The sequence below is a fragment of the Pithys albifrons genome, chromosome 9 (assembly GCF_047495875.1).
Source record: "Pithys albifrons albifrons isolate INPA30051 chromosome 9, PitAlb_v1, whole genome shotgun sequence".
In the NCBI taxonomy this organism is placed as follows: Eukaryota; Metazoa; Chordata; class Aves; order Passeriformes; family Thamnophilidae; genus Pithys; species Pithys albifrons.
In genome coordinates this window covers 18,336,165-18,361,654 of record NC_092466.1, presented here as the reverse complement: position 1 = coordinate 18,361,654, position 25,490 = coordinate 18,336,165, and the positions used below count along the sequence as shown (strand labels likewise).

The 25,490-nt window shown below is 37.5% G+C and overlaps 1 protein-coding gene across 4 annotated transcripts in view; it reads left to right on the top strand.

The window, feature by feature from the left end:
• The window catches only part of KIF20B (kinesin family member 20B), a 39,777-nt gene that overhangs the window by 1,846 nt on the left and 12,441 nt on the right, over positions 1–25,490 (top strand). For 3 of the 4 annotated variants that reach the window (XM_071563233.1, XM_071563234.1, XM_071563231.1), the window contains exons 1-21: positions 661–702; positions 2,789–2,945; positions 3,414–3,500; positions 3,632–3,748; positions 3,945–4,083; positions 6,189–6,373; positions 8,080–8,128; positions 8,783–8,977; positions 10,196–10,307; positions 10,749–10,820; positions 11,254–11,400; positions 13,176–13,338; positions 14,125–14,379; positions 15,124–15,263; positions 15,875–16,034; positions 16,954–17,179; positions 17,562–17,623; positions 17,820–17,939; positions 19,456–19,609; positions 22,602–23,799; positions 24,502–24,640. In XM_071563233.1, coding sequence (XP_071419334.1) covers positions 2,790–2,945; positions 3,414–3,500; positions 3,632–3,748; positions 3,945–4,083; positions 6,189–6,373; positions 8,080–8,128; positions 8,783–8,977; positions 10,196–10,307; positions 10,749–10,820; positions 11,254–11,400; positions 13,176–13,338; positions 14,125–14,379; positions 15,124–15,263; positions 15,875–16,034; positions 16,954–17,179; positions 17,562–17,623; positions 17,820–17,939; positions 19,456–19,609; positions 22,602–23,799; positions 24,502–24,640 — 3,876 coding nt within the window. In that variant the 5' untranslated portion in view covers positions 661–702; position 2,789. Of the gene's footprint in view, positions 1–660; positions 703–2,788; positions 2,946–3,413; positions 3,501–3,631; positions 3,749–3,944; positions 4,084–6,188; positions 6,374–8,079; positions 8,129–8,782; positions 8,978–10,195; positions 10,308–10,748; positions 10,821–11,253; positions 11,401–13,175; positions 13,339–14,124; positions 14,380–15,123; positions 15,264–15,874; positions 16,035–16,953; positions 17,180–17,561; positions 17,624–17,819; positions 17,940–19,455; positions 19,610–22,601; positions 23,800–24,501; positions 24,641–25,490 lie in introns of those variants that run through there. The other variant, XM_071563232.1, reaches the window with a different exon arrangement.

Sequence of the window (25,490 nt, the reverse complement as noted above, 5' to 3'; positions counted from 1 at the left end):
TGCCCATCAATGCAAACCTGGTACCCACCAATAATTTCGACCTGGGGAAGGTTTTCAATAAAGGTACTTTACTAAGTGTTTTGCACAGCTGTCAGGACTGGAACGAAAGGTCATGCACAAGCACACCCTGAACTCAAAGTCGGAGTTTCCCAATTCAGCTGATCCCCGCTCTGATACAAGGCTCGAGCAGGTCACTCGGCCTCTTCGCTCTCCCCACCGCAAACAGTGACCATCATGTTTGTGAACAGAGAGCAAAGCGCCTGTGAAAACAGCACGGCCGTGGCCACCCCGAGTGCAGGCGAGTCAGAACTTACACAGGTCCTTCTGCCGCGCCTCGGGGAGGCGAATCGGGCGCTGCAGACACGTAAGGGCAGGCCCGGCGGCGCCAGGGCGCCTTCCCGCGGCAACCGCGCTGCTGCTGCTGCCGCTGTTGCTGCCGCCGCCGCGGGGCCGGGCGCGGGCGGACCGATGCCGGCGGTGCCGAGGCCCCTGCAGGCCTCTCAGAACGCAGAGAGCCCGCCGGTCGCGGCCGCCGCCGGAGGGCGAACCTGGACACGCCAACCCCGCCCCGCCGGGACTACACTACCCAGCGGGCCTTGCGCCGCCGCACTCCCAGCGGGCCACGCGGCGCCGAGCGCTGTCATTGGTCCGATTCAAAAAGAACCCGCGGCCGGCGCAGAGACCGAGGGAGTGTCACGGCGGGTGAGCGGAGGGGCGGCGGGGCGGCGGGGACCGGGGGCACGGGGGACCGGGGGCACAGGGGGCTGGGGCACGGGAGGCGAGACTGGGGCAGCAGAGCGGTACCTGGACCGCGGGAGAAGGGCAGGGGGGGTCGGGCGAGCCCATGCGGGGCTGTGCCCTGCAGAGGGGAGGCTGCGGCGGTTGCGGCCCGCGGGTCTCTGGGCTGGGGTAGCAGCGCGTGTGTTGCCCGTGGCGGCGGCGCCAGGGCCGCCTGTCCCCGCTGTCCCCACTGCCGTCGGTCCCTGGCGCTGCGGCGAAGGGCCGCGGTAGGGCCTTCGGTGTGGGCAGGTTTCGGCGCTGCCGGAAGAGCCGCGGTGGGTTTGTCCCGTGGGAACGGGCAAAGAACGCAGAGCCTGTCAGTGGAAGATTGAGATGTGCACAGAGCAGTTTCCATTTAGTTGTTTGGGGGCGGGGGGGTTAAGTATGAGAACTGGTGCTTTAGCTTGTATATAAGCTGCCAGCCTTATTGTGTGATTTGGAGCTTTTTCATACTTTTCTTGTGCTCCCTGGCACTGCTTCAGGCTGTGTGCCACTGGGGATCCCCTTCTTTTACGGTGTCTACAGCTCTAAATTCTATTGCCACTGTTAGTAGGGTTATAATAACACATCCCAGTATACAAGTACCTTTCAGTGGCTGCAGCCAGGCAATATAGTTGTTTGCACCAGAATATCTGAAGCCATTATAGTGCTTTGTGACACAACGTGGAGTCAGATATATAGTCTGTACCTTGGACTTTGTGTTCTGTCAGGCGTTGTACTTCACCACTCTGAGTGCTGGGCTATGTCAACACTTCTACTTCCAGTTTTGTATACACAGCTTAATGCTTGCCTTTTGCCTCTAATGTAAAAAGATACAGTATGAGAGCATAATCTTGACGAATCACACTTTAAGCTTGTATTTAAAGCAATTAAGATGTCTGTTATCTAACAAATATGATTCCTTTAAAGGGCTGATAAGAGTTTTGCACTGTGGCTTTGTGTCGTTGATGAATAAGACTTCCAGATCGTGATAGCATGGACAGATAGGTTTCTTTCCAACTGTAGGTTATTCACAGGTCAATCTTTGTTCAAGCTCTGATATTTCAGGGCCAAGTTTTTCCTGGGTTTCATACACCTCTGACAAAAATTAAACATGTAGGTTAGAAGATACAAAGGTAACATTGATGCTTACTTTATGTGTATCTTTACCATATTTGCAGCTTGGTGACATTTGTCTAGCTGCTTAGAGTTCTGCATCTGCCTTTTACAACTTAGATAGGAAGACTGACCTCTTAAGTATTTGGTATTGAAGTGCAGACATCTCTTAGTTTTTTTGCTGGATGAATTGAAAATTGAACTGCTTAATAGGTAAGCAACAAACACTCTTCTTGAGCAAGGGGGTTTTGAAACAGCCCTGCTCTGTCCGTTGTTTTAATGAACACTGATGTTCTCCGTTAGTATTTAGAGGAACAATTTTCATGCTTTGCTGTAACCTAGATGTGGGAATGTAGTGCTAGAAGACCATTGAATTGTTGTGTTCAAAGCTTCAAAATGTAGGTCATGTTGTTGGTGTCTCTTTGTTGGATCCCTTGCTGCCATAGTCTGTTAGTAATTGCCCAGTGATTTATTTGAAACAATCTGTAACAAAATTAAACTACATCGTGTTATCTTTATAACACCAAATATTTGACAGGTCCTGCAGAGATAACTGTGACATTCTAAATGACCACTATAATGGGATGATCAAGTTGATATGGAATAATACAATTAGGTTTTATATTATACCTTCCTTGATTGACATGTTTGTGCTATATGTGTAAAGTTTTCCCTTGTAAACAGTTGCTTTCTGTTTAAAGATGAATGGTCGCTCTTGATTCATCATGATGCAAACACTTCTGCAGACCCTCCCCACCTACCAGAAACTTGCTATATAAATAATGAACAGGATGAAGAAACCTTTCTCCTCAAAGAAATTGCAATTATCAGTTTCAAATTGACTTCTAAGGGACTTCTGAAGCTCTATGTTATATGATCAGGGAGAACAAAACTGTTTTATTTTATCTTGCAGAATGGAACCAACTTTGAATAATGAGAAATTTTGCAGACCTTCCTATATTTCTAGCACTGAGCTCTCTCCAAGATCAGGACCAGTAAGTGTGGAAGATCTTAAAGCAGATCTCTCCTCTGAATTTTCTTTGGTTTCTTCAAGCTCCGACACAAGCCAGGTAGGAAGGTTTTAATGTTTGGATTATTTGCATATTTATTTTTTAAAATACAAGCTGAGTCCTTTCATTGATAGAAATAGTCAGAATTTTACAGAGGGGATGAAAAGCATCTTTCTTGTGTTTTAAATTTGGAAGAGATGCTTAGGATTAGACTAAGTTGTGTGGCACTGCACTGATGCATCAGTTTTCTGTGAATGAACCTAATTGCCAATTCATGAAACCTTCTGTGGGTGTCCTCTAGTTGGCCTGAATACAATGTGTCTGTGTATGTGCTGCAAGATTATCGTGTCACAGATAACTGCAGGGGCCTAAGCACATGTTAAAACAGATGAAGTGAATTTCTTTTGATTTCCATGTTGTCAAGCAGATCTGTTCAAAACAGCCTGATGGATTAAAACTGCCTTAACATGCTAGTTATCAAACGAAGATTGAAAATTCTAACTTGCTTAATTCTTTTTTCTTTTTAAGAGGAGCAGTTTGGATTCTAAGGGACACATACAAGTTTGCCTGCGTATTAGGCCATTTACATCACTGGAAAGAGAAAATGGATCACAGGTGTGATGTTCATTTAGTTTAAAAGTACTTTAACTTTGTTTTGTGGTTTTTTTGTGTTTGCTTTTTTCCCTGTAAGCCGAACTCTTTATATTCTCTTCATGCCCTGCATTGCTTGTCTTTCCTTTTAATAGGACTGTGTTTCACTTGAAGACTCAACAAACATCATACTGAAGCCCCCCCAACATTATCTGAATCGACTAAGTGAAAAAACTGCTGGACAGATGATGCAGAAGTTCACTTTTTCACAAGTAAATGAGTTATCTTTAAAAGTTTTAATGCATTCCTGAAACATGTTGTTTAACTTACATTTATTTAATAGAAGGAGACTATTTTTGATTTAACTTTGTAGTCTTTAAGAGTATCAACAAACAGAATTTAAAAGATTTTTTAAAAGTCTCTAATGATTCCTTAAACAAAATATAAATATTTCTTGGTAATACACAGGTGTTTGGACCTGAGACAACTCAAGAAGAATTCTTTGAAGGCGCCATGAAGGAACCAGTGCAAGATTTCTTAGATGGATATAATCGTCTTGTTTTTACATATGGAGTTACAAATGCTGGGAAAACTTACACTTTCCAAGGTATAACTCCTTGAATACATATGTTTTTTAAAGTGACAATTTCTTCTAGCAGAAATATTATAACTTTTTCCTTCATTTGGACTGTAGGCCCTATACATTGGCTTCTCTTGAGTATTAATTGCCTTTGAAAGTCTCTTTCCATAGCAAACATACCTCCCAACAGTCACTGCCAGAGTTTACATAAACACTTAGCCTTTCAAAGCAATATGACTATGGTAATTTCAAACAGGTTTGTGAGACTTTTCTTTTTCCTTCCTAGTATCTATTATGTTGGGACTAAGGGGAAGTTGGGAAAATAATATTCTCTATAAGAGGATATGAAAAGTGTGTAAGTTGCTCTACACCAGATAAGCATTTCCTTGAGTATTATTATGACAGTTATACGCATCTTATATGCACAAATAAGAAATAATACTTGAGTCTGTTTCAATTATTATAGGCAGAGAATAAGGGTTTTTAAACATGTTCAATTGCTTTTGTATATTTTTTTCTTGTCTTGGAGTTTCTGAGCTCAATAGTGTCCTAGGAGACCTTGTTTTCTGATGCACTATTTCTATTCTGTTAAAGCTCCAAAGCCCTTCTGGTCAGAAGATGTCATTCTTTAGTTATTTTTCAAAGCATAGTAACAAATCAGGTGACTTAATTCATGTGGAAACAATTTTTTTCTGTAATGAAATGGCTGTTCTGGATGCTATACCACTTCTTTTGTACAAAGAAATAGTGGAAGGACAATAGGTTTTGTGCCATATGAAATTGATCTTTATTGAAGTGACATTATTTTCTAAGCAATCGTCAGTTAGGTCGACTATAATTCTATAATTCCGGATTCCTGCCAGTATTTTCAGTTATTTATCTGGAGCAATAATGGGATGCTCTTTTCTGTCCTAATAAATAATAGGTAAATAACAAGAAACAAAAATTCCTGAAGTGTACAGTTCCCCCATGCTTGACTAGTGTGGTGTATATTGTGTGTTTTTTCAAGAATTTCTGATTGACAACTCTTTAGACTAGGATCTTTTTTATGGTATTCTATTTTTAGCACTTGGATAAAAATTGGCAGGGCAGACTGCTGTGTACTGGGAGCCATGATTTCCTCTTCTGCTATTCCACTTTAGCATTATATGGGAGCCTATATTCAGTTAATGGCAAAGGACTTGAGTGAAAGATGAAGCAGCTTTTTTAGGATTGTTTCTTGTTCACCAGGGACTGTTACTTTGTTTGTGTTAGGTTGAGTTACAAGTGGCATTGCAATAAACAAAAAATTATTAGAGAGGAGATGAGGAGAATTGCATGCAATGCAACAGTACTTAAACTTACTATGTTATTTGTTGACTATCTTGTGATTTGAGTGCCAACCACATTTTATATAACTTCTGAGTTAGGGGTCACATCTGGTGCTGTAACTTAAATGTCCTGTCTCAAGAGCAGGAGAAATTTATTAGTCTGAGAGAGGACAATAGTTTCTCCTCTTTTCTCTGGTTATAGGACTTATAGAATACAAAAAAGTGAACCCTTTTTAAACTTTGATTCAGAAAGATAAGTCTGCACTGAGGCTTTCATTTAACTCCTTTTTGTCGTTCAGGTGCAAAAGTAGTATGTTGAGAAAAGGGTCTGGGACAGGGAAAGAAGTAAGTCTTCACAAGACTTTTAGAAGTTTTTTGTAGGGTCTGTGGAATTACTAGAGGACAGCAGCTGAAAGGTCAATTATAAGTTTTGTTTCTAGGTTGCTTCCTTGGAGAGTGAAGACAGCACATGAAATAGAATTGAAAAACTGTAAATATTTATTAAATGTCTGCTGATTGTGGGATTTTCTTTGTTTCCCATCTAGGCTAAGCTTATGCAGAATACTCCAGCAGTTTTTATTTTATGTTATACTGGTTATTGGTGTAGAGCATGAACTGTAGCTGAAAGCCAAATACCCCTTAAAACACTCAAATGGCATTTCTGTTACCTTCAGAATACAAAAAACCAGCACTGATTGATGCTTGAAGTTGCCTCCGAATTTCTCATGTATGCCTTGGGATATCTTATTTTTCCTGTCTTTGTTTATCTATATACCTTGTTCATCATAATAATTAGGATTTTTCTTTTGTATGTTCTTTCAGGGACAGAAGATGATGTTGGTGTTCTGCCAAGGGCCTTGGATCTGTTGTTTAAAAGGATTGAAGGAAAGTTATACACAGTGATGGATCTCAAACCCCATCGGTGTAGAGATTATGTAAAGCTGACTGAAAACCAACTGAGAGAAGAAACTGCCATTAAAAATTCACTGCTTCGCCTAATAAAAGAGGTAGAGGAGCACTTTCTGCACTGATGAATACATGAATCTTTAGATAGCTCCATGTTCTTCACTTTTCAGTGAGAAGAGACTAGCTGTATTTAGCATGGATGTGTCTATTTGCTGTCAGACAGCTTTTCAGATGAGCAGTAAAGTAAGCAATGAAGCTGATGACTCCTATTCTCCTGTGGATTTCTTTCTTATGGCTGAATACTTGATGGACATGTAAACTCTAAGCTTTTTTTAGTTCTGTAGCTTGAGCACTGATAATTTATCCTCTGGGGTTACTGCTGCTTAATAAGAACTGCATGCAAATAGTCTCCTTTCCATCTTTGGGGATGCTAATAGGTCTGATCCTTTAAAGAACTTACTGTCTTTCAAGGTACTTGAAAGAAATTAATGATTTTGAGGTTGTTTTCCTCTTTTTCAGTTTGGTAAATACCCTCAAAGGAAGCAAAAATTTATTTGAAACAGCAGAGCTATAATGATAGAGGACTTACAGATTTGAATTAAAAAGGGGTTTCTGCTGGCCTTTATTCTTACAGTTCAATGTTGACCAGTCCAGAAATACACTCCAGTTTTATGAGTTTCTTGGAATTCTAAAGCTGTTTAGTCCAATTAGAGTTACAGGGGAGTTGTATTTAAATCTAGCTCTGACAGTCTTCAGAAAGGACTTTAGAAAAGCCTCTCACATGTGTGTTTGAAAGCATATATATGTCCCCTCTGTGGTTATAACAGGAATACTTATAAATTTGCTGGCAAAGTTTGCATTTACTTTGACAGAGAGAGGTGTGGGTGGGTGTTTTATACGGGTAAAGCTTAAACCTAAAAAATTTGTTTACACAAGTATTTCATTATTTCAGGAGCACTTAACAGAATCCCAGCTTTATATGAAGTATACTCTTGACAAAACACTAAAAAAACCTGATGAAAAACCATACCTGGTTTTTATTTTGTGTTAGCCTTGTTAAGTATACTTGTTTTTGTAAATGAATTTCATTTCTTTAGACACTTCCACTTACAGATCTGGGCCTAAAAGAAACTCACGAACTAAAACTAAGACTGGGAAGGAAGCACAAGTGTATGAAGCTTATAAGCTCTAGTTATAGGGATTTGATTGGTTTACTTACTTTTATTTTTTTAATAGTTCCGAAGAAGAAAATTTCCTTTCTAAAACCTTGATTTTATTTCAACTATCATTTATTTCAAGCAGGTACAGGAGGCAATAGGTTGCTCATTTAAATTCTTAAGTGAACGAGTGTTCTGCATTTCCTTCTATTTCTGAGGGTTGGCCTAGTAAGCTGTAAAATATGAATTCCTATATTGGCAAAATACCAATAACAAAAAATTCATGGGTCTTGAGATTTACTGGTTTAAAACTATTGTATAAACTGCAACTGGACTCTTGCAAATCATCCTGTTAAATCACCATGTTTCTGTGTGGGCTCCCACCTCTCTGTGTTTTCTGTGGCTAGACTGCTTCTGATTCCACAGGCTGAAATGCCACATACTGATGTAAGGGCAGTGTCAGGAATGAGTAAGAACAGCCCTTTCAAATGTAGCGTACAGGTGCTTTCAACAGGACATGATCTTTCTATTGGCATGTTGCAACCATGCTGTATTCCTATTTAGTAGTACAGTAGAACTGTTGGAAAAGTAACTTGAAATGTAATGTATTCTCAACAGTATATTTTAAAGTTTCTGGATTTTTTTTGTAGGCCGACCATCAGATAAGCACTAATAGCAACGCACCTGTTGATTCCAAGGGTATGTTTCATATGAAGAATTGCAAATAAAGCTGTCAAAGAAGCTTTCTTAAGGGTCAATAACTGACTTTGGGCCTGTGTTGATAATAAAATGACTACTTGTCCGTTTTTGTATGCCTGTGAATTGCATAGTGAGCAAGTTATCTAGGTAGAAAACCTGAGGATAAAATGGTTAGAACACCCAAAAAGGCATTAAATGAGCTGAAACTAAGGCAAGGAAAAGTAGTACTACTTATGCTATGGACCCTAGTGGTAATTCTGACAGGCTTTTAGAATTCTTGTATGTAATTTTATACACCTAATTCTAGCATTTAAAAAATGTCTAAGACTAGATTTGCTTAAAAAAACCCAAAATCAAGTATGCTTCTCAGTTTAATTTTCTGTCTTCTAAAGATCTTGAGGAGACTTGGATAATTGTAACCAAGCTTTGTGTGTTTGAGAGAATTTAAAAATGGAAAAGGAAGTGGTACAGTAAATATGTAGGTTAAGCATGTGACTTCCAGACATTTAAGAACAGGGGTGGGAACTTCGATGGATTTTTGTATGAGTTAAGGGTTTTTTAGAAGGTTGCTGTAATATCAATTTTCAGTTAATTTGCTTAATGAAATTTGCCTTACCAGGTCTGTGTTGACTTGTAATAATTTGTACTTGGCAGATTTGGAAGATATCTCAAAAGACTCAGAACAATCTACCACAACTGCAACAAATTACATCAAGTTTTCTGTTTGGGTTTCATTTTTTGAGATTTACAATGAGTGTTTTTATGATCTACTGATTCCTATATCAAATGACAAGAAAAGAAAAACGCTGCGCCTTGCTCAAGACATCAAGGGATGTTCTTTTGTAAAAGGTGAATAGAATACGGTGCAAATAGCCAAACGTAATTTGAAAAATGGACCTATCTGTAATAATGCTTCTTTCTGGATGAGAAAACTCCTAACTACATTCACTGTGGCATTGGAAATGCCTCCCTTGGGTGACTGTAACTGTTAGAAGCTGCCATGCTCTCCATTGCCTCTATTTCTTTGAAATAGGATAAATATTGGAAACAGTTGACAAATGTGTTAGTGATTTGCTTTTTTCCATTTTCTTAAATACTCCAGTAGTTCTTAACTGTATTTTAATTGGCTCAACAGATTTGGGGATTTTTGTTTGTTTGTTTTCAGTATTTTCAGTAGAGAAGCAGACTTCAGAGAATATTTAAGAAAGTTCAGTCTGACTTCAAATTGCATTTTACAGCACTCTAATCAAACCTGTAATTTTCTTTTGGGTTGTGGGAGTGTGAGGAGTTAACAGAACTCGAAATAACAGTTCAATGCCTGTTTCAGGTCATGAGGAAAAATAGGGTTTTAAACTCATTTCATTTGCTGCAATTCTTTGAACAATCAAGGCACCAATTCTAGATTAAAGGCTTTTTTTGTAGGGGTTCAGCCTGCTGCTTTTCATGATCTTTTTTTTATAAAGCTTTGAAAAGTAGGGCTGTTCATGATGTTACTGAAGAAAAAAATTTTGATGATTTTCTTGTTTTTTCTTGATCACAACTGGTATTCTTTAATACAGTTTTGGTGATCTCTAATTTAGTAGAGGCTACAATGTTCTTTGGTAGAATTATAGATAATACCTAGTACATACCTAGGCATGTGGTCATCACATTGCAGACAAAGTTCTTCTGATCTTTTTCTGTTAAGTCAATGGCCCTGAAAGATGTACAAAGGACTTCCCCTTCCTCCCTTCTCCCTCCTCCCTGACTGTAGTGTGAAATAGAGAAGCTGTCCAGGTAGAATTCTGTCTTGCTGAACATGAGTATAGGGCTTTTCAGTGCTCAGGCTAAGGTTGCTCACTTAATTTGAATTTTAATTTAATTTAGAGTGCTAATACAATGAAATAATGTAATATACTTGTCCTTTCCTGTGAGAAGAGGCATTTTGATCTTATTTGTCATCATGTAACAGCGGTTGTGGTAAAAGCCTCAAGTAAATGGAATATTGTTGCTGTGCATACATTATCCCCTTAATACTCACTTTGGTAATGTTATTTTCAAAACTATCTTATTTTTTTTTTCTTAAAGGTCTGCAGTGGGTTCAGATTTCTGACTCTAAAGAAGCTTTTAGGCTTCTAAAAGTGGGGTTGAAACACCAGAGTATTGCAAGCACAAAACTGAATAATTGCTCCAGCAGAAGGTAAGAAACATTTGGAATAGCATTGGGCATAGGATGATGTATGAAAAGAAGGAGAAACTAAGATACTGCTTATGGCTTTCAGGAAGGGAAGAGGCTTTAACATGATCTAGATTTCTAGGTTTCAGTTTTGGTGTCCTTTAGTAGTATGTGACACAATACTTTAAGCCAAAAGGATTCAATCCTTCAATAAGATGAACAGGTACTAAAGCTAACAGCATTTTTTCAAATACTCTATACAGAAGCACTTTATTCCATCTAAATGTGTGTGGAAAAAGCAATATAAATGCTACATAAACATCTCTTTAAAAGTTTGTATCTGATAGTATATGCTTAGCTATATTGACAGGTTCAACATTTTGAACAAATGTGGAGGCTAAAAATATTTTGAAAGGATTGGTCTTCTTCATCATTTCTCTTCTGATTTCAATTTCTCTTTTTTAGTCACAGCATATTCACAGTTAAACTACTAAAAATTGAAGATTTAGGAGTACCACGAGTGACCCGAGTCAATGAGTAAGTTCAGAACAGTCTCTCTTGTGAGGAAGTTGTCAGTTATCTTCCATGTTGATATCCTGGTACTGCACTATGCACCCAGTGCTTACTGGGGGAGCTTCCTACATGTATGGTGGCCTCACTACTCTCATACAGTCCTTGGCCCTCTCTCTCAGGCTGACAGGTTGCAGTGCTGTTCTCCACCTTGTCCACTCTGATCAGCACAGGGTTCTGCCAGCCTGCTAACTCCTGAACTCATGCAAGTCCTTAGAAAGAACAGGATGAGGAGGCTGGGGTGGTGGAGTAGTAAGCATGTAGGAAAAATGTTTCAGGGGAAATAGGGGGAAATTTGGTTGGGAAGCATCTTTGAGAAGGATGAAAAAAGGGATTATTTTGAAAAGTGAATAATTTGTTCATCTTGTAAATAAAGTGAGTTTTCCTGGTTGGCTTTCAGATTGTCATTTTGTGATCTCGCTGGTTCAGAAAGATATACCAAGACCCGCAATGAAGGTGACAGATTGAAAGAGAGTGGAAATATAAATACCTCTCTCCTGACTCTAGGCAAGTGTATTAATGCACTCAAGAACTGTCAACAGTCAAAGTAAGTCCTTTTATGAATTGCAAACTGGTTATGTTCTTTAGGTATTGCCTACAACATTTAAAAGCTATTGTGAAAAATATACAATAGTGACACTTAAATTTTTGGCAGAAAAGATGTATAAACCTAGTAAATCTAAACTGTAGTCTTGTTGATGTATCAAAATGATCTTTAAACTTACTTTGTGTTTTGCTTTTTAATTAAATCATTCAATTTATAATATCCATTAAACATGCTATCACAGATTTTAGCAATTTAACTTTCTTTGTCTGAGCTTGGCTTATCAAACAAACTTTGGAACAAGTTTAAAACACTGTTTTCACTAATGTCAGAGTCAAATTTTCAGCCTTTCGTTACTACTTTGGTGAGTAACTATCCGTCTTCTGCATACTTCCATTGATGACATTTCTCATGAGCAGGATATTGCAATGCTGTCATGACTGTGCACTCTTTCACAGAATTTATCTGCTATTTCTAAACTGTGACATAATTTCAATGCTCTCCTGCTCTAGCTAACAATATGCTGACAAAAGAAAGCCTTCCCATTATTTATGCCCCAGCCTGAAGATCTAAATAAGAGTGAAATAATACAAAAAGTTATTTGTATAAAAACCAGTGTAGTAACTGTCCAGGAACTGTTTCCTCCACACGTTTTCATTTGAAGATCTATTTCTGCCTGAGAAGTTAAATGAACTCTGCTGTTTTTGATATGCCTGGATGTGCTTTGCCAAATTCACTTACTCCATAACAGCTCTTGACAGCATATTTGAAGCCTATCACACCTTAAGATGGAAAAGCTTTGCTAGTGTGTTCCTGATGAGCTCTGTGTTTTGTGAATTTATTTGATTTTTACCTTCCTGACCTTTCCACGTAGGAAGGATGCATTGAAACTAGCAGCTGTGTAGAGGGCCATTAATGTACATAAAACATAACTTTCTGATCCTAATAATGTGGAATTTTAAAGATATAGAAGAAATGTTCTGAATTAATACATGTCCCTTGCCAGTGGAATGGGAAGCAGTAACTTTGTTGGAAACAGTTCTTGTTTATCGGTTGTGTGGCAAAGCTACTTCTGAGCCATATGTGTATTCTGGCAGCAGTGTCACTATCTTGCTGAGTTCTGTAGCACTGTTCCTGTTACTGAATAGCTGTCATGTGTCCAAAATGAAGGCAACCCATTTCATGACAAGTGTGTATTTAGTAATGTTTTAGGAATTCCTATAACATTTTCTATAGGCCTTAAAAACTACATCACCAGCTGTTCAATTCAAGGATACAGCTGCCAAACTCCTAGGGGATTAGAGATAAAGTTCTGAGAAGTATCTCCTTGTGTTTGGTGTATCCTTGTATTCTTACCTAGACACTTGCTATTGTCTGTTTTGAGGTATGATATAGGGTGAGAGAGATCTCTGATAATGTTGGATGCTGCATGTCTAGAACTATATAAGTACTTTTATTGAATGTGTAAGAGAAAAGAAAGGTGTGGGGTGTGGTTTGACATAGCATGAGGCTATGTGACCTACTGTAGGCTAAATGTTGAACACTTAGTGTGAGACTTTCCATTGATTGTATTGCTGTAGTGTACCAGAGAAAAAATGTAAAGCAGAAGTCACCACAGCTGCACAATGTCTTCACAAACAGCTGTACCTAGTTCAAAACAATTTTAATTGATTTAAAGACTGATGCTTTTTCACATATTTCAAGTCTTCAGCCTGAATGGCTCTTGCACTGATTGGAATTTATTAAACTTCTGATCATCTGTTCTTTTGTCTTTAAAGGTTGCAGCAGCACATTCCCTTTCGGGAAAGTAAGTTAACTCATTTCCTTCAAGGATTCTTAAGTGGAAAGGGGAAGGTATACATGATAGTAAACATAAGCCAATGTGCTTCAGCATATGATGAAACACTCAATGTGCTAAAGTTCTCAGCCATTGCACAAAAAGTAAGTGTGTTGTCATTTATCTTGTTGCTCAGTAACTTTGATTTGCTTTAGAAAACACGTTACTATATTTGGAATAAATTCCCTGAGATGTAGGTGAATTTCTTTTGTAGTCATAATATGCTGTCATGTAGGAGCACTTCTAGCTGTCCAGTATCCTACTGCTGTCTCAATTTGGAATATTGCTCCCCTGAAATAGTGATAAAACAGACTGAGCACCGGAGAGTTTGAAAGGTCATCTTTATGTTCACAGAGGGTTCAATTGGAGGGTGGAAGTAGAGTGAGTAGAAGTAAGTGCAGTGATAAAACTTTGGCAGATTTGGAAGGTAAAAGTATTGGGGATCAGTGCTGCAGTCTAAATGGAAGCTTGGAAAAGTTTTGTTGACAGGTTAGATCCATACCTTTGAATTTGGGCAGGTTAAGTGCAGCACCAGAAGGAGCAGATTGTAAGGGTACAAGAAATAGAATTTGTAGGATGGTATTCACGTAATGCAACTAGAAACTCAGAGTTTGGAAAAAGGAAAATAGAGAAATCTCTTGGTGCAAGAGATGGCAACCCTCTTGTAAGTTATCCAGCTAGTGAAATTTAGTGTCCTGGGATCAAAGGAAGGGTTAGACTATAAGATGACAACTTTTTACTCCTTCTGGAAACTGGTGTTAGTACTGACTGAATAGAGGATAGACTGCATATGCTCAGGAGACCTATAGGAGAGTGCAAGAGGTATGTCTTCAAAGTGCCAGTGGAGGTTTAAAAAGTACTAATAACTTTGTTCTTTATTTTCTGGGTAGGTTTTAGTTATGGACACATCTCTTCTTCCTCAAGATCAGTCATTTGACCAGAAATTGGCAGGAGAATCATCACTGCTTAATGTCACTAAAATGCCAATTCCAAGGAAAAGAGCTACTATCCTATGGGACAGAACCTTGGAAGATGTACTGGAAGATGATGATGATGAGATGGAGGAGCAGCACAGTATGTCAGGAGAGGACGCAGTGCGGAAAAATGAAGAAAATAAAGTTGTTATTGGAAAAGAAGAATATATGGTATGTGCCAGGGCTACTTTAAGAATTAGAGTAGTGTGCAGCCTCGAAGCAAGGTATTCTTCTGTTTTCCCCCATCTCTCACCCTTCTTTTTTTTTTTCTGATCACCCTTATCACTAAATCTAGTGTTTAGAACTACAAGTGGGATTACTTATGACTTAGTGCTTATTGTGTGAAAACTATGAAATGTGTCAAAGTATAGACTAAGCAGTAAGAATTACAGCTTTGGCTTTCTCTTCTTTTGGTATTCTATGGTCAATGCACAGAAAGTATCATCTGGTTTTCAGAAATACAAAAGATTGTTCCTTTGGTATTTTATGCATAAGAAAACTCTGGAAACTGTTCTTGAAGGAACAGTCAATTCTAGGGACAACAAGAAGGAGGGAACAGCAGACTAGAGACAGTTTTGTGCAGGTTTCACTAATACTGCCCCAAAAATAAACATCTGGGGAAAAAAGGCCAAATTCTGTGGATCTTAAGCCTGTTTTTAAAGATAACTTCAAGAATTTTTGTTTAAAACTTACTGTTCTTTGTAAATGCCCCCTCTGTACAAACTTAAAATTGCTGTTAGTACCAAACAGATAGTTAATCCACTTGTGAATCCTCCTTTTTATGTATAAGCTAATAAAAGAACTGGAAAAACTTTTACTAGCTGGAGAGTAAAGTGTTGTAGTGTTTGAGGAATGGGAAAAATCTCACTTCCAGGAAACTCTTTATTAAGAACTCAATACTAATTGTAATTCTAGAAACTGCTGTGTCTCGTAGAAGAACTGAAGAACAAACTTATTACTGAAAAGAAGAATAAATTACTGTTGGAACTAAAAATTCGTGAAGAAGTGGTACAAGAATTTACCCAGTATTCTGCTGAGCGGGAAATAGATTTCAAGTAAGCTGGCTCTAAGTGATTTTAAAGTTACTGGTTAAGAAAATAAGAGTAAATTCACTTATTTCTTTAATCTCTCTTGGCTGTGAGAGACCACACTCTTCTACTAGACCTGATCTTCTACTGTATCTGTTAATGTATCAGTTTCTGTTTGGACTGTCAGCTTAGGAAAAATGTTGTGTAGAAATGTTTCTGTGGGATGGGTAAAAGGGGTGTGTGTGTATAACTTGTAAGCAGCGTTTCTTCTTGTGGAGCTCTTTCTAAGAGAAGAGTTGCTTTGATAGGTTGTCTGAAGATGGAGTGACATTTGCAAATTATCTGGTTACTGTGTGTGGTCTTAGTGATACTGCGAACAGATATTCTGGCTCAAGAAGCTTAGAAAAAGTATTTTTAAGTGCTATCCATAATCTGTGTATTTGTCTTCCTCTTGTTCTTTAGAGATTTGTGTGTGAGAGAAATATACCTTTTGTTTTGGTGTAGCAGCATTGTTTTGTGTATTGTTTTGCTATGCCAAAATAAAGAAGAAAGCATCTTTGTTTATAGGCAGCTGCATTTATAACTTTTTAGCATCTCTTACTTGCTGGCTTTTAGCTGACTTATTTTTGCTGCTCTAGAGAGTGCCTTGCTCATGAACGAGTACGGCTTGAAGAAAATGCTGAAAAACGCCTGGAAATCTTCAAGGAACTTGTAAATGGTTATCCTAAAAAAGCAGATGAAAAAAAAGAATTACAAGATCATCCTGGCAGTGTGCAAGCTGGACCTCTGGTATTTTCTGTAGGTACAAATGTCCCTTTTAATCACTACCTGTTATGGTCACAGTATTTCTTAAGAATTAGAGGGGTGGTATCAAGGAATTGCATGCCATGTAAGAGTTTTCTCAGCAAGATATGTTTATCCCATTTAATAAGCAGAGTTGCTGAACCTTGGGATTCAGGAATCTTTGGGGTTTTCCGCATTTCTCCAACACTTAAGTGAAAATTACTACATACAAAGAAATTGAGGGAAAACTGCAGTTATGATATAAAATCCATTGCTTTAAGTGTCTTTTTACAAACTTTGAAGCTGGTATCTTAGGCCCTGTATGTGGACTATACTGGAGTGGTCACAGACTTTCCTCTCAGGGCAGTTGTAGCTACGATGAGAACTATCCATACACTTAAGCCATAACTTGGTTCTTACCTGGGGGCTGTCTCTTATTAATTTGAAATCCTTTGTTTTTAAAAAACACAGGAAGATATAAAGTCTGTATTTTGAGTTCAACTTAATGTGAAAAGTTACCACAAAATTGTTTTACCTCACAAACTTACTGATACATGAAAATTTCAGGTGTATTCCTTCTAAAACCATTTGCTGGCTCTGTTCATTCAATGTTCTCATGGCTTTTAAAAAATGCTAGTTTTTATAGTAAATTTGGATTTTTAGTGATGTTTTTGTGGACATATAAGGGGGATTGTAATGTTGAGTCATTAAATATTATAAAAATTAAGTAGCTATTACTTGATACCGGAGAGTTGTGTGTGAATGTAGGCAGAAACTGGCAATCAAAATGCACATAAACCCTCAAGATGGATCTGGAGTCAGAATTAACTGTACTATATGTTTGAATTCATAATGGTCTTCCAAATTTGCTGTAGAAATAATGGCTTTTGTGTAATTATTTGCTGTTTCTAAATGGATATAAATTATCTTTCAGGATGAAGAATGTAGCACAGGACCAGGTACCTGCATTGATTTTGAGGGCATTATTGGTTCTCTGCAGAATGATATCACTGATATCAAACATCAGGCAGAAGCAGCACACCAATACATTGTATCCCTAGAGGACCCACAGCAAACTATAAGTTGTCTTGAAAAACAGCTGGAAAAAATTACTGCTGAACTAATTGAGACCAAAGAACAGCTGGCAGAGAAAACCAAAGGTAAGCTGGGTCTAAGTGTGATGTGAAAGACACACACACAATAAAAAAGACTGACTACTGTAAAATAGAAATAAAAATCTGGAACCAAATCATATGTATAGCACTGGTAATGAATTAGTTTTTGCATGTTCAGGTTAAACAATTCTACAGGCCTTGGCTGTTTCATTTTTAAGACAAGACTTCAAACTATCAATTGCAGACTTGGGAATTGTGGGGTAAAACATCAGAATTACTGATTCCCTACTTCCTGAAATGTGTCCTATAAGTAGAATTCAACTTGAAAATAAATCTGTTCAAAAACTACTGAGGTACCCGAAGATTCAAGAAAGTGGATTGCTATGTAAGGGCTGATTACTTGATGCAGACTTTTCTCCTGTTACAGATTGTGGAACACAGAGGATTAAATTGGATGAGTCTGCTGAGCAACTTAAAGAAGCAACTGAGGTAACTTTCTCAAAAAAAATTTATGCAAAATTATTTGCTTTAATACTACATTCCAGTAACTTAAGATGCTATTATGGTGTTCTTCTATTTTTTTTTTTTTTAAATATCAAGCATAGTTTAACTGACGTTGCTTCTAAATGCATGGTATAATTTAACAATTTAACACTGCCTGAACTACTTTTTTTTCTTTTCCAAGAACATGAATATACAGAATAAAAGAATTCAAGAATTAATAGACATAGTGAAGCAAAAAGATGAAGTTATTATGAGACTACAAGGTTTAATGACCAGTTCAGAAGAAACCTTAAAAGACACTGTAAGTCTTAGACAACTCAATTGTCTTTACACAAAAGAATTTTAGTATGTGCTTATAATGGATTTAGCTACTTTGGGAAATTGACATTTCTGTAAATAATTGCTAGTTGCTTGAAATAGTAGAAGGTCAATTGGCATTGAAACGAAAGCCACAGCAAAATGTGGGGGCAGGGGGGGTGAAAATTGTGACTTTCAGAAGCAGCAATCTGAACGTATTATTGACTCTAGATAAGACTCTAAACAGCCATTAAATAACCCTCACTCAAAGTGTGAGAACTTAAACAGTGTGAATAGAGAAATTGCATCACTGTTTTTGCTTGAATGAAAGAGGAAGAAAAGGAGGTTTTGTTGTAGCAAAAAGCCAATTTTAATTGAAGATAGCAAATATTAATGTGAAAAGATCAGTGTTGTACAAATTGGCAAAAATAAAAAAGTCAGTGTATTCCACCCACACCATACATGCACACTTTCAGAGGAAGAGCAATGATATGAATATACTGAGCAGAGTTTGAAATAAGAAAAGATGTGGGTATTTCTGCTTTTGATATGATTAATAAAACTTGCAGCTGTGTAGTCTCTTGCTAGCTGCTGAATGCCAGAAGACTACCTTGGCTAAGTGTATACAGGCTTAAAGAAAAAAATCTAAACATGCAGTTATGGGGTTTTGGGGATTGTTTGTCTTTTTTTTTATTTGAGCCTGGTGTCCAGTAACCTGAAATAGCTCTGGTAACGTTTTAAATTAAACTTAGTCAGTACTCTGATCCATTTCTCTCTTCCACTGTAAACTTAAAGCTTTGATCATACTTAGTCTTGTATTCTCTCTCTCTCTCTGCCCCTCAACACCTTAACTTTTCAATAGTATAAATGATCCAAGAGTGATGAGAACTGTGGTACTTCTTACTATTACTATTCCAAGGACAAGGCTTTAACTGTCCAGTGTTTCTATGAGACTGTGAGGCATGAAATTTTAAACATGACCCCAAATCTCAATCTATTGCCATCTTGCAAGTAAAAAATGTAGTCAAATAGATATCTAAAGTATGTATGGCAGACCTGACCAGGCTTTCAAATTGCATCAGATCTGTCATGACAAAAGTGATTTGTGGCTTTGCTGAAGGATGAAGCTCCCAAATCTACCAACCGTGATAAGAAAGTGATTAACTTGTAGAACTGACTGTTTGCCCTTTGAACAAATCGGGAATTGATGAAAAACTCTTGACATTGGAAATTATTTTCAGATGGTGAACTAACTCCTCTTATATGCAAGTCTTGCATTTTGCAGTTTCCTAGTCTTTTGCTCCGATTCCTGTACAATGCAAAGCGCTGTGCTTATTAGTGTCTGAAGTTTCACCAGCTTTTGGTTAAAGTAACTGGTCTGTAACTGACTTTTTTCTCTGACAACCCCTAAACACCTTACCCTGATAGTTTTGTAAATATATTTGTGTGTACAAGACTACTAAGCCTTTGAAGTTGTACAAATTAAGCATTTAAAAGTAATTGATGCTATTTTAACATAGGACGACACTCTGTCTACCCTTGAGACAGAACTAGCTGAAAAAAACTCTAATGAAGTGATTGAAAGCAGCCAATTTAAGGAAACTGTATTGGAAGTGGGAAGAAAACGTTGCTTTGAAAATAAGCCTACTGCAGAAGAACCACCTACAAAGAAAGGTAAAATTTCTACCATCACTCAACAGGGGGTCTTCAAAAAAAACTTGATTACTATTCCAGAACAGAAGAAAAAAGCTGTGAGGCGTAAACACCACGTTATGAAGAAGAGTTCCGCTATGTTAAACTGTAAACAGAAATAACTGTTCTGCAAATATAATCTTTTGTAGAAGGTCCTATATTATTTAATCCTAAGTGTTTTAAATAAAAGTTAGACTCTTTCCTTTCCAATGATTTTTCTCCTCTATGTATGTACTTGCAGACCCAGCTGTAGTTCTTAGGCAATTTCTTAACAGCTGTTTTTGTACTAAACTTGCTGTTGCTGGACTTCTGGGAAAGTGGCATCTCCTGCTCAATTTTTTGAAAATTATCTAAGCAAGAACCAAAAGTGTCAGTGACTTACTGATTGTTCAGTCATAAAGTATGTGCTGTGAAACTTGATGTTTCATTCTGCATGCATGACTGTGAACAGACCAGCTCTGGTCAAGGTGACAGTGCTGGCAAAGGGAGAAAACCTTTCCAACTCAAATAGAAGTAAAATTATTTTAAATCCACAAATTACTTACTTTGTACAGCTCTTATGCTTGCACTTTCAATCATTTTGCTTCCCTTGCTTTATCTGTGAGCCTATCAGGTCAATAAAATCTATTAATAAGTGAGACTGAGCTACAGGGGACTTGTACAAAATGGTATTTGTAAGAGGTGTCTGCCCCTACCCAGCTCAGCTTGAGTTTCTCATAAAACATACATGAAAGGAGAGGGAAAGGCCTTCTCTGTAAAAGGAGAATTGTCAAATTCACGTGGTCACAGAAAACTGAGGCTACAGACAGTAAATAAACTAAATACTGCACTATCGTTCATTACAATGTGTGGTGAAAGAATATGGGAACATTCATTGTAGTAGATCAGTTGTAAGTTTATGGTGCAAAGAGTTGCAGTAACTGGGGTTAATGACAGGCTGGTGATGTGTTCCTAGTGGGGTTCTGCAGAGTTCCATCATAGGTCTAGTTCTCTTCAGTATCTTCATTAATGACTTGGATGTAGGACCCAAAGCTACACAAAGTAAGTTTACCACTGGTAGCTGTCGACTTCCTTGAAGACAGAGAGGCCTTGCAGAGGGATAGATAAATTAAAGGGTTGGGCAATCACCAACTGTGTCAAGTTTAACAAAGACAAGTGCTGGATTCTGCAGCTGGGACAACAGGGCAACCCTGGATTTACATAGTCCTAGGGAATGAGAGGCTGGAGAGCAGCTCTCAATGATCCTTGTGGCTCCTTTCAACTAAAGATAGTCTGTGATTCTATGAACAAAGCCCTTCTTGCACTGGGTATTTAACTTCTAATATTGACTGCCTTAGAAGTGAGTAGATGCAGATGATTCTCCAATTGCAGGCGTGGTTAGATAGGCCAGTAGCCAACAGGTTCATGTAGAGATAGTGAAAGGGTCAAGCTGGGTTGCATTGTCTCAATTCTTCAATGTCAGGAAAGTTCCATCAGAAGTGCCTGGGCCTACCAATAATAGGAAAAGGAGGTAAAAATATTGGGCTAAGTGAACTGAGGGCACATGATCCAATAGGGCATTTCCAATGTAAAACTTGTACAAGTGAAGCCAAAGACTAGTGATTTTCACAAAGCATGTCTTAAGACCTCTCAGCACCTTTCCCTTTTAGCGAAGTATGCAGAATTCCAGTCCAGTGTGAGGAGTATGTACTCCTACTATTTTGTCTGATATGCTTTCTTGTGACTACATAACTGGGCTTTCAGAGAAAACTGTAAATCAATCCCCACAGAAAACCATTTCCTAAATCCAAAATTTGTAATCTTCTAGGATTTAAAAGTATGCCTTTATGTGCTACAGTAAAGCTTCTGTTGTGGCTGATCGAGCAGGAGCACTTGATGTGTCTTGTTAAAACAAAAGCTACAGAAAAGCAAGAGGAAAGAAGTGTCCTGGGCACTTGGATGACTGAAAACCAAAACACTACTGCTAATTTTGTTAAAGACTCAAAGTTAGTGACTATAACACCTGTTGGATCTGTTCAGAGGGTGTTTCCATGAAGTACACATGGACCTATATGCTTAATGGTCTCAAAGTGAGATGACTGCTGAACTCCACCTTACTGTAGTTGCAGTAGTCACAAGAATCCATACTATCTCCCTGGGGTACGTAGTTATGATGACCTAATCCTTAGAGATAGTCAGGCTTGATTTAATATTCAAATATAGCGTGCATGTCACTAAAAGGACACAATTGGACTCTAAAACACTGGTGTGAAATACAGCTAGAGTCACTTTAGAAGGTGATGAAATACATGTGATTTTTAGTTAGAATTGCTCATTATTTTGGGGAAAAAACCCTAGTCTTAAGCTAATAAAACATGGAAATTCAGGGTTGAGTTAACATGTTTGAATTTTTTTGGAGAACTTTACATGCAACATATTACATGTTATTGTCTAGTTTAAAAACCTATTGAACAAAGAAAAGGGGAAAGTTCTAAAGACTTACCAAAAAAACCCCAAAACTTGTGCTAGATTTTTAGCTTCATTTTTAAAGTAACAGGATACTGAGTGTGAATAAAAGTTCTCAGAAAAGCACTGCACAAACTGATCCTCTAAATCTAGGATGGGTAATTGCTGGCTCTATTTAAAGGGATTGTTCAATCTGTGAAGGCAGAAACTAGATGTAACTGTGAATGTGTATGTGAATTGTAAATACTGGCAAAACTAGATAGATTTTTATGCTAGTGGAGTAGACTAAAGGCTGGAATAAGAAGCTTGAAGTCTTCTGCACATTATGCCTTGAAGACCAAGAAGTAAAAAGAGCTCGGAGGGCTTTAACTACTTCAAGACTGCAAAATGTTGTGAGAGTGTGACTTTCAGATGGTGATTATTTTCTGTAGAGTAATTGTCATTTGGTGTTGCTAGAGACTTGCGCTATTGATTTTAAACAACCTGAGCTCTATGGACATTTTTTTAATTGTTCATGTTTGGTTTTTAGGAGACAGGAAAGGGAGTTGGGAAAACAACTCTCTAGATCTAACAAGAACTAGCAATTCTGAGACCTATGCAGAATTACTAGCACTGAAGGAAAGAACTGAAACCTTGGAAGGTCAGATAGCTGCACTTGAAGAGCAATGCCAAAGAGAAAAAAGTAAAAAGGAAGAGTTATGTTGGCAGATAACCAACTTGCATCTCAAGCTCTCTGCTTCTGAAGAAAGGGCTTCTGGCTTAAGTGAAGAACTTAAACGATGTCAAGCTGACTATCAGGAGGTTGTTTCCAAATTGGACGAACAGAAAACTATAAATAGGGAACAGGAAGAAAAGATTATTCAGCTAAACAATCAAGTAACAGCTGCTGAAGAACATATAGTTGATAAAGTGTCCCAAATTAAAACAATGCAGTCCCAAGTAGATGAGTTGTATAAATGTCACTCAGAGTCTTATGCTATGGATACTGATTTAGTTCATCTACAGGATTCCTTAGACCCTCAAAAAGATGAACCAGGGACAGCTCAAATGAGTCCTCTATCTCAGCAGTCCCAAACTGCTTCTACAGCAGATCTGGAACAGAAGAGCTCCTTTCACCGCAGTATTGAAATAATTTGGGAAGAATGCAAAATTATGATTAAGGCTTCTTCACAAAAAAGTCATCAGATTCAAGAACTACTTGAACAACTTAAAGACTTGAAGAAGAGGCTTCATGATAGTGAGAATTACAATAATCAACTAAAAATTAAATTAAGTGAGATTGCAAATCAAGATCATCAGTCTATGAAGGAAAAAGATACTATGAATCAGTTACAAGAGAAAATCCTGAAGGAAACTCAGGATTTTGAAAAACAGGCTGCAGAAGATCAGAGAGTAATTGCACAGTTTCAGGAGAAAGTTACTGGGTATGAGGAAAAAATAAGAGATCTTGAATGCCTGTTGGAAGCTTTTAGGACTAAGGATGACAACATAAAAAAGTTAGAAGAAGTACTTAAAGAAAAAGAATCTACTATTTTAAATCTACAGAGCAATACATTAGCTCTCCAAGAGAAATGTACTGGTTCAGAAAAAAAACTGAAAGAACTGAATGATCAAGAAGCAACTCTGAAGGATGAAGTTGTGCAGTTGACAAACAGCTTGGAGAACATGAAACGTGCTCTCCAGGAAAAGGAGAAAAATGAGGATGAGCAAATACAATCTATAGAATTGTAAGTAAATAATAAGATTACTCATAGCTCTTTGAGAATTGACTTAAGTTAAAACTGCCTTATGTCAACATCAGTTTGCTTTAAGGTAACATATTTGCCTGTTTATAAACTTGATTAACCATCTGCTTCTTTGGGAAGTTTCAATACACTATTTGAATTTTATATTTACATATTCTGCTGGCTGTGTTTTCCCGACATATTTGTATATTCTTTTATATATGAATCATTTAACTATTGAATGGGGAAATAGGATCATACAAGGAAATTAATTATTTGTGGATTTCTAATAGTTTTGTTGCATTTCTGAAAGAAATGACAGTACTTGTTGCAATGTTATTGGTTTTGTCTATTTGAATTTTTATTTATTTTGATCCTTACAAGGACTGGAATGGCAGTATCAAGCTCAAACTTGTTTCATATTAGCCTTGTTCCTTTTTTTCAAGGTCACCTAATGATAAAAAAGGTTGCACTACTGTGCTTAAAAAGATAATATTTTAAAAATGTCAGTGTCCAGAAATGAATCTGAAGCAGTTTGTTACTTTAGGATCATATAAGAAATTGAAATCCAGAAATACAATTCTTAAGCTTTTCTGCTAAAGCTGAGATTTTGTTCCCGAATAAAACCAGCAAAGAGTCTGAGTTAATGTGTAAAAGCTCTTTTTTCAGATGTGTAAGCCTAATGTTATTTATTTCTAACCCAAGGCTACGTAAAGATCTTTCTGAGAGCTCTGCCCTTACACTAAGTTTGGAAAAAGATTTGCAGAGGAAAGAGGAAGAATATGCAGATTTGAAAGAGAAATTTTCTGATGCCAAGAAACAAATTCAGCAAGTACGAAAAGAGGTTGGTAACCATAGGGAAAATGTTTCTTCTGCAAGTTTGGGTTTGGGGTTCTGTTATTAAAACCTTTTTTCACAAATCTCAAGCTACAAATGTTAAAAGTGCAAAATACAGGGGTATTTTGAGTGATACATTTAGAGTAACATTGAATCCTAAGATACATAGCCATTGAAGTTTTAAAAAGAAGACCAGATGTTAGAACACAGATTAGTGCACATATTGAAGGGTTATAGATATTATATCAATACCCACTAAAAAAGAGTTGGTAAAACTATGGCTAATCTGATTATGGAGAAGAATTTTATAATATTTATAACAACAGTATTCTTACGTTGTTATTTGTGTTGACTTCAAAATCTCAGACTTCAGACTTGTGAAAAATCTGAGCTATGTTATCTAGTAAGAGTGGGGAGAAGAAATGAATAAAATGGAATAACTCAATACTGACAATTAACATTGATAAAATGTTAGCTTGCTGTTAGCAAGCAGTAAGTTTTTTTAGAACCTCATGGGATACTGCAAAAACTTAAAATCCAGAAGACTTGCAAGAGTTTGAGCTTGGAAGTTTAAAAAGTATTAATATCTTCACCAGCAGCCTTTCCTACTCAGCATTCAGTGTATAATCCTCTGCTAGAGAAATAGCAAGAAGTGGATAAGGTCCCATGTCAGAAATCTTTTTTTTTAAAAATAGACAACCAGATTGTAGCTTAATTAGGCAATTTCCTGGTTTCTGGTTTGTTTGGAGTTTCTTGTGTTTTGGGAGTGGATTATTTTCTTTGTCTGGGTTTTGTGGTGTTTTTCTAAGGAGTGGAATTTTTTTTAGATTGGTTTGGCTGGATTTGAGGGAGTTTTT